This window comes from Cricetulus griseus (genome assembly GCF_003668045.3).
Source record: "Cricetulus griseus strain 17A/GY chromosome 1 unlocalized genomic scaffold, alternate assembly CriGri-PICRH-1.0 chr1_1, whole genome shotgun sequence".
NCBI classification, from domain to species: domain Eukaryota; kingdom Metazoa; phylum Chordata; class Mammalia; order Rodentia; family Cricetidae; genus Cricetulus; species Cricetulus griseus.
In genome coordinates, this window is record NW_023276807.1 from 75,629,711 (window position 1) to 75,644,809 (window position 15,099).

Consider the following 15,099-nt stretch of genomic DNA (forward strand, 5'->3'; position numbering starts at 1 on the left):
AAAGTCAGCGGTTGAGGTGGAGGCAGTTTTTTTACCCAGAAAGCCAGTAGCCAAGAGGAGAACAAACTCCAACTGGAGTGTCATTGGTGTCCATCATATTCTCAGGAATAGCCCAGTGCTTTCAGGAGCAATTGTGTCTCATGTTAGCAGAGTTCTAAACTCTTTCTCAGGTGATAATTATGCTTTTTTTCAGGGATGGAAAAAAAAAAAAACCCAAAATACTCTTTAAGCCAACTGAAAGGGGGTGTTGTTTTCTTAGAATTACTTTATGCTGTAATGGAGCGATGGTGACTCTATGGGATCCTGTAAGGGAAAAAAACAAACAAAAAACAAACTGAAGTCGCTAGAGGACTAGCTGTAACATTTGTTGCTGGTCTCTGAGTAGCAGGTGATGCTTGAATGAAGTTCTTATCTGAAGCTCTGTCTAGAGTGTTATAAGAAGGTGGACCATCTCAGCCAGCTAATCTGGAATTGTCTAGAGCAGTTTTAGTCCCAAACCGATCCTTGAGTGGTGTTTACTAGTTCAAAGACATCAAGTTGAATCAAGTGGAATCGATGTAGTGGAGCTTCATTTTCTTTTCAGAGAGTTCAAAGATTGTTGTTAAGAAATTTTATTGTTCACTGTGGAAGACTTAGACATTAATATCAACACAGAAAGTTTTAACTTATATAGGTATGTATACTGGGAAAGGTAACAATAAGGATGAAAATAAGTATGAGGGAAATTAAGATTTTTGAGAGATAACAGAGTTTCGACAATAATAGTCCCTAGATTTTGTTTACTTCCATCTCACATCAATTGGCTTTTTGATATGAGACAGAAACTCTGAATTTTATTTTTACAACATGCTTGAATTTAGAGAAGGAAAGCCAAATCCAACTCCAAAACCAGTATTGGTTTTATATGAATTGGGACTACCAGAGTACTAGGAAGTAAGGAGATACAGGTGTTCAGGTAGAAAGATTTTAGCATGAATAGATAGATATGTTACAGGTCCACAGGCAAGATGCCACTACATATGACCGCATCTCCCCAGATCTTCTGTGGCAAGCACCCTTGCTTACAGAGCCATCTCACCAGTCCCACTGTTTTGTATAGATAATGAGTGGGGAGTGAAATGCTTTTGATGATATAACTGAGAAAGAAAAACACGTGACTCAGGACCTGGCTCTTGGGAGCAAGCCCTACACTGGGGTTCCAGCCCCACACAGAAAACATAAATAGCTAAATACAAATCTTCAAGTGGATGCCGTGGAGTGCTCCCTTATGTGAAATGATGAGAAGCCTCCACAGTTGGTTTGTGAATCTGAGAAGGATCTAATGGAGGATGGAGGCTAATCTGGGCTATACAGTGAGTAAGGCTATCTTGAGACCAAAGCAGGATTTCCATATTCAGACCACCAACCCCACAGAATAGGATGGTGGCTGCTGAGGTTGCCCTGGAACTAGGCTCCCTCTTCCATTCTGAGTCCTATGACCCCTTGCGCATGCCTCCCCCCCCCCCGCAAGAACAACTTGTGTCCTCAGTGTCCCAAATTGTGACCATTGGCTAAATGAACATGTGATCCTCAGAGAGACTAAGCAGATATCAAAAATTAATATGAAATTTGTTTCCCAATATATTTATATTGTATGAGGAGTTGGCTGCAGAGATGATTCAGGGGTTAGTTGTGCTTGCTGCTCTCATGGAATTCAAGTTTGGTTCGCAGCACCCATGTCGGGCAGCTCACAATTGCCTGTAACTCAAGCTCCTTCTGGCTTCTGCTGGCCAGCATATGTATGCATGTTGCATTTATACATACAGACACATTCATACATATATATATTTTTTTAAAGAAGTAGGTAATGAGCCAGGCAGTGGTGGCACATGCCTTTAATCCTAGCATTCAGGAGGCAGAGGCAGGCAGATCTCTTGAGTTTGAAGCCAGCCTTGTCTACAGAGAGAGTTCCAGGACAGCCAGGGCTACACAGCGAAACCCTGTCTCCAAAAAACAAACAAACAAAAAGCAGTAAGCATGAAATTAACCCATAGCTCTTTTATTTGTGAGGTTAGGGAGGTGGATCAGTCTACAAAGTGCTTGCCAGGTAAGCACAAAGACCCAAGTTTGATTCCCTAGGCCCTCCTCCTTAAATGAAACAAACAAACAAAAAAGAAAAACCTCTGTAAGAACTGTGGCAACTGAGGCAGAGATAGACAGATTTCTAGGGCTCACTGACTTGTTAGCCTAGCCTAACCAGCCAAGATCTAGGCCAGAGAGAGACCCTATCTCACAAAAAGAGGCAGATGGTATCCCGAGGAATGATACCTGAGTTTGAACTCTGAATTCATACATATACATGTATACTGCACCACCCCCCAAACACTCAGCCTGTGTATGGCAACCCCCATGCATATACACTTGTGTATCATACCCTGCCTAACAATTACAATGCACAATTACTCATGCAAATGATCGTAATATATTTTTTAAAGATCAATGTATTTGATTTTTTTATGCTGGGAGTGTCATGAAGTGTGTGACATACATTGTGTCAGGGTCCTCAGAACCATGCCATTCTTGAAGATTCCCTAGTTGGACAGTATAGTCAGAGTTGATCATAGAAAACCATCGTGGATGCTAGGGAGATGGCTTAATTCATAAAAGGCTTGCTGTGCAAACATCAGGGCCTGAATTTGGATCTTTATTACCCATGCAAAATGCTGGGCCTAGCAAGGAATAAGTGAGCTCCAGATTCATAAAACTCTACCCTGTCTTGAGAAATGAAGTGAAAAGTTACTGAGGAAGACACCAGAGTCAGCTATGTGTGTATGTGGGTTTGTATGTGTATGTATACTCGTGCACGCGCGTGCGCGTGCGTGCGTGCGTGCGTGCGTGCGTGCGTGCGTGCGTGTGTGTGTGTGTGTATACACACACATTCTCACACATGTTACACAGGATAAAGCAACCCATAACAAAAGCAGACAGCAACTAATTTGAGTCTCTAGCAAGTCAAGTTCACAGGTGTGAAGCTGGGGGGTGGTTGTTACAGCTCATCTGTGCATGATCTGCCTAGCAAGTACAAAATGTCTAACCCTGTAGAAGAAAGGAGGCATCACACAAGTCACACTATTGGTGCCAGCTTAGTTAAGAGGCAAGCCCCTCTTACCTGTTCTGTGAGTGGCAGGAAACCCGTTTGAAACCCAAGTGTTACAGTGCCAGCCACCAGCCTATCTGTAGCTGCCCTTGCAGCCATCCAGATTAGCACTAAGTCATCAGGCTGGAGGTTAACTAGCAAGCACCTTAAGGCCTTTCTGAGATTCCCAAGGTCAACTTCCATAGCTTACTTGGATAAGGGATAGTTTGCCTGCATATTCTTAAAAGGGTTGGGAAGACCCCACCTGAAAACTCTTGATGCCCCACCTTTGGGTAAAAGGAATAAGTTTGGTTGGTGGGGTCCTCCTGGAGTGCTTAGTCCTTGTTAAATGATGTACCAGGGCTCTCTTCTGTTTGCTGAGTGACTAATTATCTCCTGTCTTTCCTTAGAACCTGGGCCCATCTGTGTTGGCTGGGGTGGCTGTGATGGTCTTCATGGTGCCCTTCAATGCTGTGATGGCAATGAAGACCAAGACCTACCAGGTAGGATGATGTCCATCTCCATGGGGCTTCACCCTGAGCCCTAGCCTGGGTCTTTCCAGATGAAGCCCACCCAGTTTCCTGATGGTCAGCCTCATCTATTATAGGTTCCTTTATACAGGGACACTGGCCTTGGAGTTTCTGCAAGTTTTCCAAAGGACAGCCATGGTCAGTGCTCCAGAATTGGTCTGAGCAGGCAGGCAAGCAGAGAGTCTATCACAGTGACTTGGAGCTTCCTTCCCTCCCTCCATCCTCCCTCCCTCCCTCTTTCTTTTATGTTGACTACTTATTATGTGTAGTGTTAACTCTTATTTTGAGAGACACTTTTTAAAAGTGTTTTAACACAGCAAGTCCTTTTTTCTGTTATACAGTATTAAACTACATAGGACTGTAGGTTAGAAGGAATGGTATCCTGTATCATGTCCTATGTTCTTGGCTATTTTGAGTAGATTTCTCTCTCTCTCTCTCTCTCTCTCTCTCTCTCTCTCTCTCCTTCCTTCCTTCCTTCCTTCCTTCCTTCCTTCCTTCCTTCCTTTTTTTGAGACAGGGTTTCTCTGTGTAGCCCTGGCTGTCCTAGAACTCACTTTGTAGACCAGGATGGCCTTGAACTCACCAAGATCTGCCTGCTTCTGTCTCCCAAGTGCTGGGATTAAGGGTGTGAGCCACCATGCTTGTCTGTGATTCCTCCCTCCCTCTCTCCTTGTCTTGATCTTGTTCTGTAACCCATACTGGCCTTACTTTGTCTTCCTGCCTAAAACTCTAAGGATTACAGGCTTGCACCACCAGGCCTAGCTTTACCTCTAGAACTGTCCCTATACAATATAACTATATGTATAATTAGGGTTGCTATGAAGTGATGTCTTTTTTTGTTTTAAAAGTTGATTTTTGAGACAAGGTTTCTCTGTGTAGCTTTTGAGCCTATCCTGGCACTCGCTCTGGAGACCAGGCTGACCTCGAACTCACAGAGATCTGCCTGTCTCTGCCTCCCGAGTGCTGGGATTAAAGGCGTGCACCCGGCTTTTAAAAGTTGATTTTTTTCTCCTTTTAATGAAGAGATTTTTTTTCCCTCATAAGATATCCTGATAGTTTTTCCTCCCTCTACCCCTTCCAGATCCTTCCTGTCTCCCCTCCCATTGAATCTGCTCCCTTTCTGTCTTTCATTAGAAAATAAACAGGCTTCTCAGGGAATATAATATAATATAGTGATTAAAGATAAAATAAAAGTTAACTCATAAAAACTGGTGATACTTTTGTCCATTGGACATTTGTGGTGGTAAGATTTTATCATTTGATCTCATGCCTGATGATCTTCTGTTACGATAAATCTTTCCGCCAAAAGCCCCACTGCCATGTGTGCGCGCTTTACACCAGTCGCCCGCCTGAATTAGGGCCCAAATTAATACACAGAAACTTGTATTAGGTTCAAATGCTGCTTGGCCAATGACTAGGATTCTCATCTGTTAGCTCAGTCTTAATTGTCATAAATCTATATATTTTATAAGACTTATCTTATCAGACACCTTATTGGCGTCCCTCCTTGCCGGTGGATCACATCCCGCCACTGGAGGAGGCAGGGGGAAAAGGGACACTTCCTGTTTCTCCTTGCTTAAATATGAGTCTCCTTGCTATGTCACTTCCTGCCTGGATCACCACTTCTCTACTACATTTCCCAGAATCCTCTTGACTCTTAGTCTCGTCTAACTTGCTACCTCATTGGCCAAACAGAACTTTATTCAACAATCAATAAGATAAACATACACAGACATACTTCCCCCATCAATCTTCATGTGTGGATCATGTGGTCTTCACGTCCCATGTTTCTCTGTCCCTTGTTGTTGGCTGTGTGCTGTCCTTGGCTGCACTGATGGGCTCTGGGTGGGCTGACCATGGTGGGAGAGTAGTCTTGTAGGCTGACTTCATGGAATAGGCCTGCCATCGGGTTTTGTCCTGGAATAAGTAGGCTTCCCTGAGTGGCTCACCTCAAAAAATGCTCCTATCTCTGTTTTCAGATCTGGTTGCATATGGTTCACTCATCTGCGACCATGGCACTGCCCTGGCTGAACATAGCATGGCTGTGTCTGAAACACTTAGAAAACTGTCTGCCAAGGGTGATGCACCAGATGGGTTTTAAAATATTGTCAGAACCAGTGCCAGCCAGACCTGGCAGGTTTCAGTATTTTAATGACCATATTTTAATGACTGGAAATCAGTTATGAGAAAAAGAAATACAACAGGTGTGTGGTGCTCTTGTCAGTCTAGCCCTTGGTAAGCTTGAGGCGGGAGGACTAGGGGTTCAAGGCCAACAGGGCTATAGAGTAAGACCCTGTAAAAAAGAGAGCTAGAGAAGGGAAGGAAAGAGAGGGATACTTTATTCTCTCCCACTTTGGGTCAGCAACGTAAGATGTCATCCTCTATCTTCTGATTCCCTGGGGGCCTTGTCTCACCTCTGGTCTCTCAGTCGAATGCAACCCAAACTGAAGAATTTTGGGTCTTTTGCCATGGCCTGGGAGCTGACACTATGGCTCATGGGGTCCAAGGCCAGCTTTCCCATCCTTTGGGAGGAGCCGCTTTTAATTATAGATGTCCCCAGGGCCCAGGATGCTGCTCTTCCCCTGCAGGTGGCACACATGGAGAGCAAAGACAACAGAATCAAGCTGATGAATGAGATTCTCAATGGGATCAAAGTCCTTAAGCTGTATGCCTGGGAGCTGGCGTTCCAGGACAAGGTCATGGACATCAGGAAGGAGGAGCTGAAGGTGCTCAAGAAGTCTGCATACCTGGCAGCTGTGGGCACCTTCACCTGGGTCTGCACACCTTTCCTGGTGAGTACGGCAGTTATTTTCACGAGACATATTTGGTATATCTTCTGTTTTTAAACCTAAAATTTGTAGAAATTTGAAAATCAATTTTATGTATTTGTGTGTGTGTGTGTGTGTGTGTGTGTGTGTGTGTGTGTGTGTGTAGGGGGATGAGTGCTGTGGTACACACGCAGAGGTCAGAGGACAACTAGAGTTCTCTCTTCGACCTTGTGGGCTCCAGGGATTGAACTAAGCTTGTCAGCCTTGGCAGCAAGTGCCCTTGCCATTGAGCCAACACCTAAATATTTTTCTTTTCTTTCTCTCTATCTCTCTTTCTCTCTCTTGTTGTTTTTGTTTGTTTTGCTTTTGTTTTTTGTTTTGTTTCTTTCTTTTTTTTTTTTTTTTGGTTTTTTCGAAACAGGGTTTCTCTGTGTAGCTTTGGAGCCTATCCTGGTACTAGCTCTGGAGACTAGGCTGGCCTCAAACTCCTGCCTCTACCTCCTGCGTGTTGGGATTTAAGGTGTGTGCCACCACCACCCAGCTACCTAAATATTTTTCAAAGGCTGCTAGTGCAGGCCTGGGGTTTAGCTCAGTGGTATAGCATTTGCTTCAGTATGATGTCCTGGATTCCATCCCCACCACTACAAAGCCAACCAGACAGACAAAAGATTGCCATTTGAGCAAGTCCTTTCCCCATCACTCCCTTCCAAGGCTAATACCCACAGCCTGCTTTATTTGCCCTGCTTGGCAGTTTCACATGGCCAGTCCAGTAGCTGTTACAGAATGGAAACCTGTGCTGTCAGCTCCCTTCACTGAGAAAGTCTCATAAGAAAGCTTGCTAGGCCTGGGGTGGTGACTCAGCAGCAAAGGACTTGCCTTGCAAGAATGAGTTCCTGTGTTTGTTCTCCCAGAACCTTATGTTTAACAACAGAGCCAGAAGAGGTGGGGAGGCAGAGACAGGCAGATTCTGGGCTCCCTGGCCAGCCAAGCTTGCCTACTTGTTGAGTTAAGGCCAATGACACAGCCTATTTCATGTGCCTAGAGATTGGCAGCTAAGATGGGTGTAGTGGCACACACCTTTAATCCCAGCGCTAGGGAGGCAGAAGCAAGTGCATCTCTGTGAGTTTGAGGCCAGCCTGGTCTACACAGTGAGTTCTAGGACAGCTAGGGCTGTAAAACAGAGAAACCCTGTTTTGGAAAAACAAAAATACCAAAACCAACCAACCAACCAAATAGAATGGCAGCTGAGGTTATCCTCTGGCCTCTACATGCGTGCGCGCGCGCACACACACACACACACACATGCACACACGCACGCACACATGCACACACACATGTGCACGCACAAACACACAAACACGTTCAAACACACACAGTGTTACTGAACTAAACTGCACACTTGGTTGCCTTAGCTGGTAGACTCCAGGGGACCAGTGTCTTCTTGTTACTAACTGATTGCAAGCTGTGGCTTGTCAGTGACCTAAGACCATGTGTCCAGTGGCACTGCCAGACACATTCTAAAATTACAGGTTTTTTTTAAATAAATTTTTATTTAAATTTAAAACAACCTTATTTTGCATACCAATCCCAGTTCCCTCTCCCTTCCATCCTCCCATGCCCCCAACCAACCCTCCCCATCTCACCGCCTATCCATTCCCCGGGGGATCGTCAAAGTCTGCCACATCATTTGGGACAGGACCTAGGCCCTCCCCCATGTATCTAGGCTAAGAGAGTATCCCTTCATAGGGAAAGGGCTCCCAAAGCCCACCCAGAGGCCCTATGGATTGCCCAGGCCTCCCAACTGACACCCATGTTCAGGGGGTCTGGTTTAGTCCTATGTAAAATTACAGTTTTGTTTACTGCCTGTGTCTGGAATGTCAGCTCCGGGAGAGCATCTGTGGACACCTTGCCCCTGTTTCTCAGAGGGTCCAAGGCCAACACTGTTGTTCATGGTAGCCACCAGATCATATAGGAAATTCTAAATTGTGGGTGCATGCTGTCCCCCACTTTTCCGCTGTGACAACTCCTTTGTTCCAGAGAGACTGTTCTGTGCGTTTCAGAAAACAGTGTCTAGGGTTATAGTTATAGGTATTTAAAAATACCTTGATGGGAGGGAGCTGGAGAGATGACACAGCCGTTAATGAACAGTCAGTGATCTTCCAGAGGACTGAGTTCAGTTCCTAGCACCCAAAGTGGGCGGCTCATAACTACCTGGGACTCCAGGCCCAGGGGATCTGATGTCCTCTTCCAGTCCCTGTGGGCAGTGACACATATGCGGCACATACACAGAGAGAAACTCACACAGATAAATTAAAAAGAAGGTAAATCTTTAGATTTATAGTTTTATGTATTCTAGAATTGTACTATACATAGCCTGGCATGCTCAAGACCCTAGGTTTGATTTTCAGCTCTGAAAAAATGTGTCTTCTGGCATGGACAAGTCACTCTGTTAACTGGGTTCGTGCCTCTCTTGGTCCCAAAGGCACCTTGCATTTCACTCCTTTTACTTTCCACATAGTAATTGAGGGCACTGTATAAGTCTTCATTGTTGAGAATTAGGTGTGTGCCTAGTGGGGGTTCATGACAAGGTTTACCTGAACTGTGCTTCCCTCAGAAGGAGATGGGCCTGGAACACTTTTGTTTTTTTTTTTTTTTTTTTTTGATAACCCTGTGTCTTAGTTAGCTTTACTATTGCTGTGAAGAGACACCATGACCGTGGCAACTCTTATAAAGGAAACATTTAATTGGGGTCCGCTCGCTTACAGCTTCAGTTCATTATCACGACAGGAGTGTGGCAGCTTGTAGGCAGATGTGGTACTGGAGCAGAGAGTGCTAGCTACATCTTGCTGGCAACAGGAAGCCTGACTGAAATACTAGGCGGTATCCTGAGTATAGAAAGCCTCAAGGCCCGCCCCCCACAGTGACACACCTCCTTGAACAAGGCCATACACACTCCAACAAAGCCACACCTCCTAATAGTGCCACTCTCTGAGATTATGGGGGCCAAATACATTCAAACTCCCTGGCCCTCATAAGCTTGTTAAAAATATAATGAAAAAAAAATGCATTTAGTTCAACTTCAAAAGTCCCCATAGTCTATTAACAGTCACAAACTTGTTTCAAAGTCCAAAGTCTCTTCTGAGACATTTGACAATCTCTTAACTGTAATCCCTCTGTTAAAAAACAAAATCAAAAGGCAGATCACATTCTTCCAACATAAATAGCACAGGACATACATTACCATTCCAAAACAGGAAAGGGGGGAAATGCTGAACAAAAGCAAGACCAAAAACCAGCCGGGCAAGCTCCAAACTCTGCATTTTCGTGTCTGCTGTTGAAACGTTCTTCAGATCACCAACTCCTTTCGGCTCTGTTGACGGCAGCCTTGACAGAACCTGCACCTTCTAGGCTGTTACTGAAAATGCTAGCCAGAAAGTACTAGAGAGAAGGATTCTGTAGACCCTTGGTTTCTGGCTGAGTTAGGTATATGTTACCTTTTTAATTGCTGTGACAAAAATCTCTGACAGAGGCAACTTGATGGAGGAGGGCTTAGCTTTGCCTCACCAGTGTTGCACCTGCAGTGCACTGGGAGCTTGGCTTTCAACACGGCTTGCTCCCGCCTTGGTGGATCAGGAGGCAGGGCTGTAACCTGGAAGGCCTGCTCCCGAGGCTGGTATCTGCCGGCAAGGCCTGGTGTCCACGTCCTCTCCAGACAGCAGTTCCTGCTGCATAGCAGGTGTCCCAACACATGAACCTGTGGATGATTTTACCCTAAAACCAGAGCAGCAGGGAAGGCTGAGAATGCTGGGATTCCAGGATAGTCAGCTGAACCTTTGGTCAAGAAATAGTTGAGGCCAGTTGTCAACAGGGCCCTGGGCCCTGCAAAGGTACCCAGCCTCTGCCTGCATTAGAAGAAAAGATTGGTTTGTGCTCTCTTTCCTTTGACAGGCTCCTGCTTCAAGGATGGGTGGAGTTCACCTATGGTCATAGGAGACAGGTGGAAGGCCTTGCATCTTGTTCTGGGGTCAGAGCCTCATGTTTGTCACTTGGTGCTCTTTTGGGGGCCAGAGTTTAACACACTCTGGGGTGACCTGTGAGCTGCTTGCCTCTTATTTGGCCTGGATCCCCTTCTGCAGAGTGATTACCAGCCCCTGGGGTAATGACTACTATGTGGTGCTCTACTGATCAGAGCTTGGAATGTTGTGTCTGTCTCCAGAGCAGAGGGGTTTTGGCGTAGGATATCTGTGTGTAGGTGGATGAATGAGTAACTGAAAGTCGTATTGCATTGCTTCAGTTCTACCATGCTGACAGAAGTCTGACTCCATCTGCTGGAATGCCCAGGGCCTGGTCCCACCTGTGTGCCAATCTCAGCCACTCTGAACTACCAAACGCCACTCCAGAGCTCTCAGCTGGTCCATGTTGCCCTGTAGTTTGTTGCTCAGGGCCACCAGGCCTGCCTTGCTCCCTGGCCTGTGGCACCCAGAACCTAGTAGTTGTTCAGTTAACAGATGGTAGCTGTTTGTGTAGAGTGTAGAAGTCTGGGCCTGACAGAGGGAATGAGAGCAAACCTGAGTAGAAGAAGGGACAGAATGATGACAGAGGATAATCCAGTGGGCCGTGGGACTGGTCAAGACTGGCTTTTATACTAGAGCACTTTGACTTTAGATAGTTTTACTATTATTACTGAGTGAGAGAGAGAGAGAGTGTCTGTGTGTGTGTGTGTGTGTGTGTGTGTGTGTGTGTGTGTGGTATGCATGCCATGGGGCATGTGCAGAGGTCAGAGGACAACCTGTGTAAGTAGGTTCTGTCTTTCCATTTATGTGTTTCCCAGAGATGGAACTTGTGTTGTCAGGTTTGGTGGCAAGTGCCTTTATCTGCTGAGCTCTCTCTGTGGCCCCTTTAAGTTGTTTCATATTTGATATGTGCCCCCATGTTAGCATTAGCTTCACCTAGTAGGAGACCTTATACTTGTTACAAGTTACCCCTAATCCCTTATTCTCAGTAATTCTGGTCATCATCCATTGACTTCCTTCTTCTGCAGAGTTGCCTACTGGGAGCATTCTGTGTGAACAGAATAGAAAATGAGGTGGCTTTCCATTTCTGTCACTCTGGATGACAATTTTTAGTTTTTTTTCATGTAATAGCATTCGTAGCCAGATGATGGTGGCCCACGCCTTTAATCCCAGCACTCCGGTGGCAGAGGCAAATGGATCCCTTTGAGTTGAGGCCAGCCTGGTCTACAGACCTAGTTCCAAGACAGCCAGGGCTGTTACACTGAGAAACTCTGTCTTGAAAAACAAAACAAAACAAAGACATTTCTTTTTTATGGCTGAGTAATATTCTAACATGTGGGCTATAAGAGACTTTTGAGCAAACACATTTGTGTTAGGGAGAGGGGTGGGAAGAGGTTGATGGGTTGTTTCTAATTACTGTTAAATGGAAGCACAGTGCCAACAGAATAGTGTCTAGTCCATTTGGAAAAGCTAGAGCAAAAAAATGTTTTCACTGCAGTGGAGGGAGACATGCTTGAGGGATGGTACTTGACCTGAGCTTGTGTGTCAAAGCATCACTTAACACCTCATTATTATTTTTTAAATATTTAAATTTTATTTTTATTTTATGTACTTTGGTGTTTTGCCTGCTTGCATGTCTGTGCGAGGGTGTCAGATCTTGAAGTTACAGACAGTTGGTAGCTGCATGTGGGTGCTGGGAATTGAACCCAGGTCCTCTGAAAGAGCAGTCAGTACTGTTAACCACTGAGCCATCTCTCTAAACCCTATGTACAGTTTTTAATTAAAAAAATAAATTTTAACCAGACACATAGATACCTTTAATCCCAGTACACAGTAGGCAGAGGCATGTACATCTCCGAATATGAAGCTAGCCAGGCGTATATAGTGAGTTCCAGTACAGCTAGGACTACATAGTAGGAACCTGTCTCAAAAACATAAGAAATAAAGTAAAATAAGGTTAAAACACATATAATGTATCTCAAAAAGTTTAAAACATAACCTGTGAGGCTATGTAATATCCAGGGTGCTCAGGGGGCTGCCATCTGGGGCCATCCACATGATAGAGTATCAGTGGTCTTTGGAGCACTGCCTCCCACTTTGGCCACAGAGCCTGGATAGTTCTTCCCTAGGTCTGCTGACAGGCAGAGCAGGAAATAGGTCTCTTTGCTGGTTTCATCAGAACCAAGCTTCTAGGAGGATGGAGTCCTTGGCAGCATGGCCAGGGCTTGGCCAAGAGTGTACAGTGGAATAAACAGCTTCCCAGGTGACCCTATAGGATTTGCACTCAGCACTTGGCTTGACTGTCCTTATAGGTGTGTTAGCTCCATGTCATATATGGAGAGCCAAACCACCTGAGGGACAGAACTCACATTGAGCCACGTAATTGACATGCTCTGGGTGAATAGGTTCCAGCTACATGCCCCACTGGCTTCTAGACATGATTAAAATGGCCTTTGTTTTGTTTTTGAGACTGGGTCTGTTATAACCCAGACTGGCCTTGAACTCCCTCTGTAGCCAGGGATGACCTTACATTTCTGGTCTTCCTGGCTCCTCCTCTCCAGTGTTGGGATTACAGATAAGCACCACCCTACCTGGCTCATGCAGTGCTAGGGTGAGCTCAGGACTGCATGCATGCCAGGAGAGCCTTCTATCAATTGAACTGTATTTTTGTTCCATTAGGTATGGATCCAGGGCCACCTGCATGGCAGGAATACTTACCTGATCATCCATCTTTCTGGTTCATTCTTTATAATGCAGGAGTGCTGGCTCTACCCCTGCCCCTTCCTTCCCACCCCCTTTGAGCCTTTTCCATTTTAAGCCCGGTGGAGAGGTCTGACCTGAATGAATCCCCCTTCCTTCTGTGGGTGGTGTAGCTGTGGCTTCATCATTCAATGCTTTGCCATGTTTGCAGGTGGCCCTGTCAACCTTTGCTGTGTATGTGACCGTGGATGAGAACAACATTCTAGATGCAAAGAAAGCCTTTGTGTCCCTAGCCCTGTTCAATATCTTGCGCTTCCCACTCAACATCCTGCCCATGGTCATCAGCAGCATTGTGCAGGTGTGTATCATACAGAGGGTCCAGGAGGGTAACATAGGGGCTCTCGGGATCCCCCCATGGTCATCAGTAGCATCATGCAGATGTGTGGGGAACAGTGGGAACCAGGAGTGGACATGGGAGCTGTCAGCATACTCCCATGGTCATTAGCAACATTGTGTGTGGGTGGACAGGGAAACAGGAGGGGGAATGAGGGCTTCTCAGTGTCATTTGGACCCAGACTGTCCCACTGATTTACTCGAGCAGCCCTGACAACACTTTTCCAAACTGCTCACGTTGTTGTGTCCTGGAGGACCCAGTGGAGCCTTGTGCATGAATCCACTTGCTGATCCCAGGATGGCTTCTGTCTCAGCAGCAAGGAGTCATTTGATTCTATTCTGCGAAAGACACAGATTTCCCTTCTTGGCAGAGAATGCCTGGCTCTGTAGCCTAGCTTGGCCTAGAACTCAATTCTAGCCCAGGGTGGCTTAGAATTCATGTTCTTTTCTACCTTGGCCTCAGAAATATAAGAGGTATGGACTTTACCTCAAGAATTCTCTTTTAATTTTAAAGAATCTTTCTAGAATATTCTATGTTCCTCTGGCCTCTCTCACAGCTGATGTTTAAAAAACATGGGCCTTGACCTATTTCAATGTCATATTCTGCCGATGGGTCTTGATCCACTCTTTGAAACTCTGAGTACCCCCTCTCCCTCTTCCTCTTCCTGTTTCCATCTATGCCTCCTGCTTTCATTCTTTCTGCATGCAAGGATTTGTAAGCAAACCCAGACCCTTTGCCCATAGGCACTGCAGCGTGTGTTGTCTGTCTATAATTAGGACCCAGAACCCAGTGATTGGTTAAAGTCAAACTCGGTCTGCTAATGTAGAGATATGCTGCCTTTCCAAAGTCCCATTGCATGTGGCAGCATGCCCTTCGTTTACTGACTTGTGTGGGCACCAGGTGGCAGGGTGGCAGGTGGTCCAAATGGTGTCAGGGTGACACACCCTGTGCTTGCTTCCCCAGGCCAGCGTCTCCCTCAAGCGTCTCAGGATCTTTCTGTCTCATGAGGAGCTGGATCCAGACAGCATTGAGAGGTTGTCGATCAAGGATGGTGGGTACCTTTCCTCTACCCACTTTGGCTCCTTATCCTGGCCCCTCCAGGACCTGACTCGGCCCAGCTTGTCCACAAGCCCCAGGATCTGGCCTCTACAGAGGGGACCAGAGGGCTTTGCTGTTATCTTTTCCCCTGCCCTCCTCAGTGTGAGTGAGAACTTTGGGCTCTGTAGCTCAGTCATTGGTTCTGTCCTGTGTGAGGAATAGCCCAGTTTTTGCTTTTGCCTGTGTCTGTGCATTCGGGGCTACATTTTCCTCATCTGGATGTTTCATTGGATTTCTTAAATGATTGATTAGTCAATTTATTGCTGGGGATAAACACAGGACTTCACACAGCTAGGAAAATGCTCTACTACTGTCCTACAGCCTCGGTCTACTGTTTACTTTTTGAGACAGGATTTAAGTTGCCCAAGCTGGCCAACTGAATAGCTGGGTATAGGGCTGTGTCACTGGGCCCAGCCAGGTATCCTGTGTATTTTTATCACTGGCTTTATTTCATAGACTAGTTGATCCTTCTGGCTGACCC

General features: G+C 45.8%; 1 protein-coding gene across 3 annotated transcripts in view; it reads left to right on the forward strand.

Annotated features, from left to right (window-relative positions):
- Abcc1 (ATP binding cassette subfamily C member 1) overlaps positions 1-15,099 on the forward strand; it is a 122,694-nt gene that overhangs the window by 70,639 nt on the left and 36,956 nt on the right. For all 3 annotated transcript variants that reach the window (XM_027387692.2, XM_027387693.2, XM_027387694.2), the window contains exons 11-14: positions 3,526-3,618; positions 6,234-6,437; positions 13,338-13,484; positions 14,484-14,571. In XM_027387692.2, the coding sequence (XP_027243493.1) occupies positions 3,526-3,618; positions 6,234-6,437; positions 13,338-13,484; positions 14,484-14,571 (532 nt within the window). The remainder of the gene's footprint in view (positions 1-3,525; positions 3,619-6,233; positions 6,438-13,337; positions 13,485-14,483; positions 14,572-15,099) is intronic.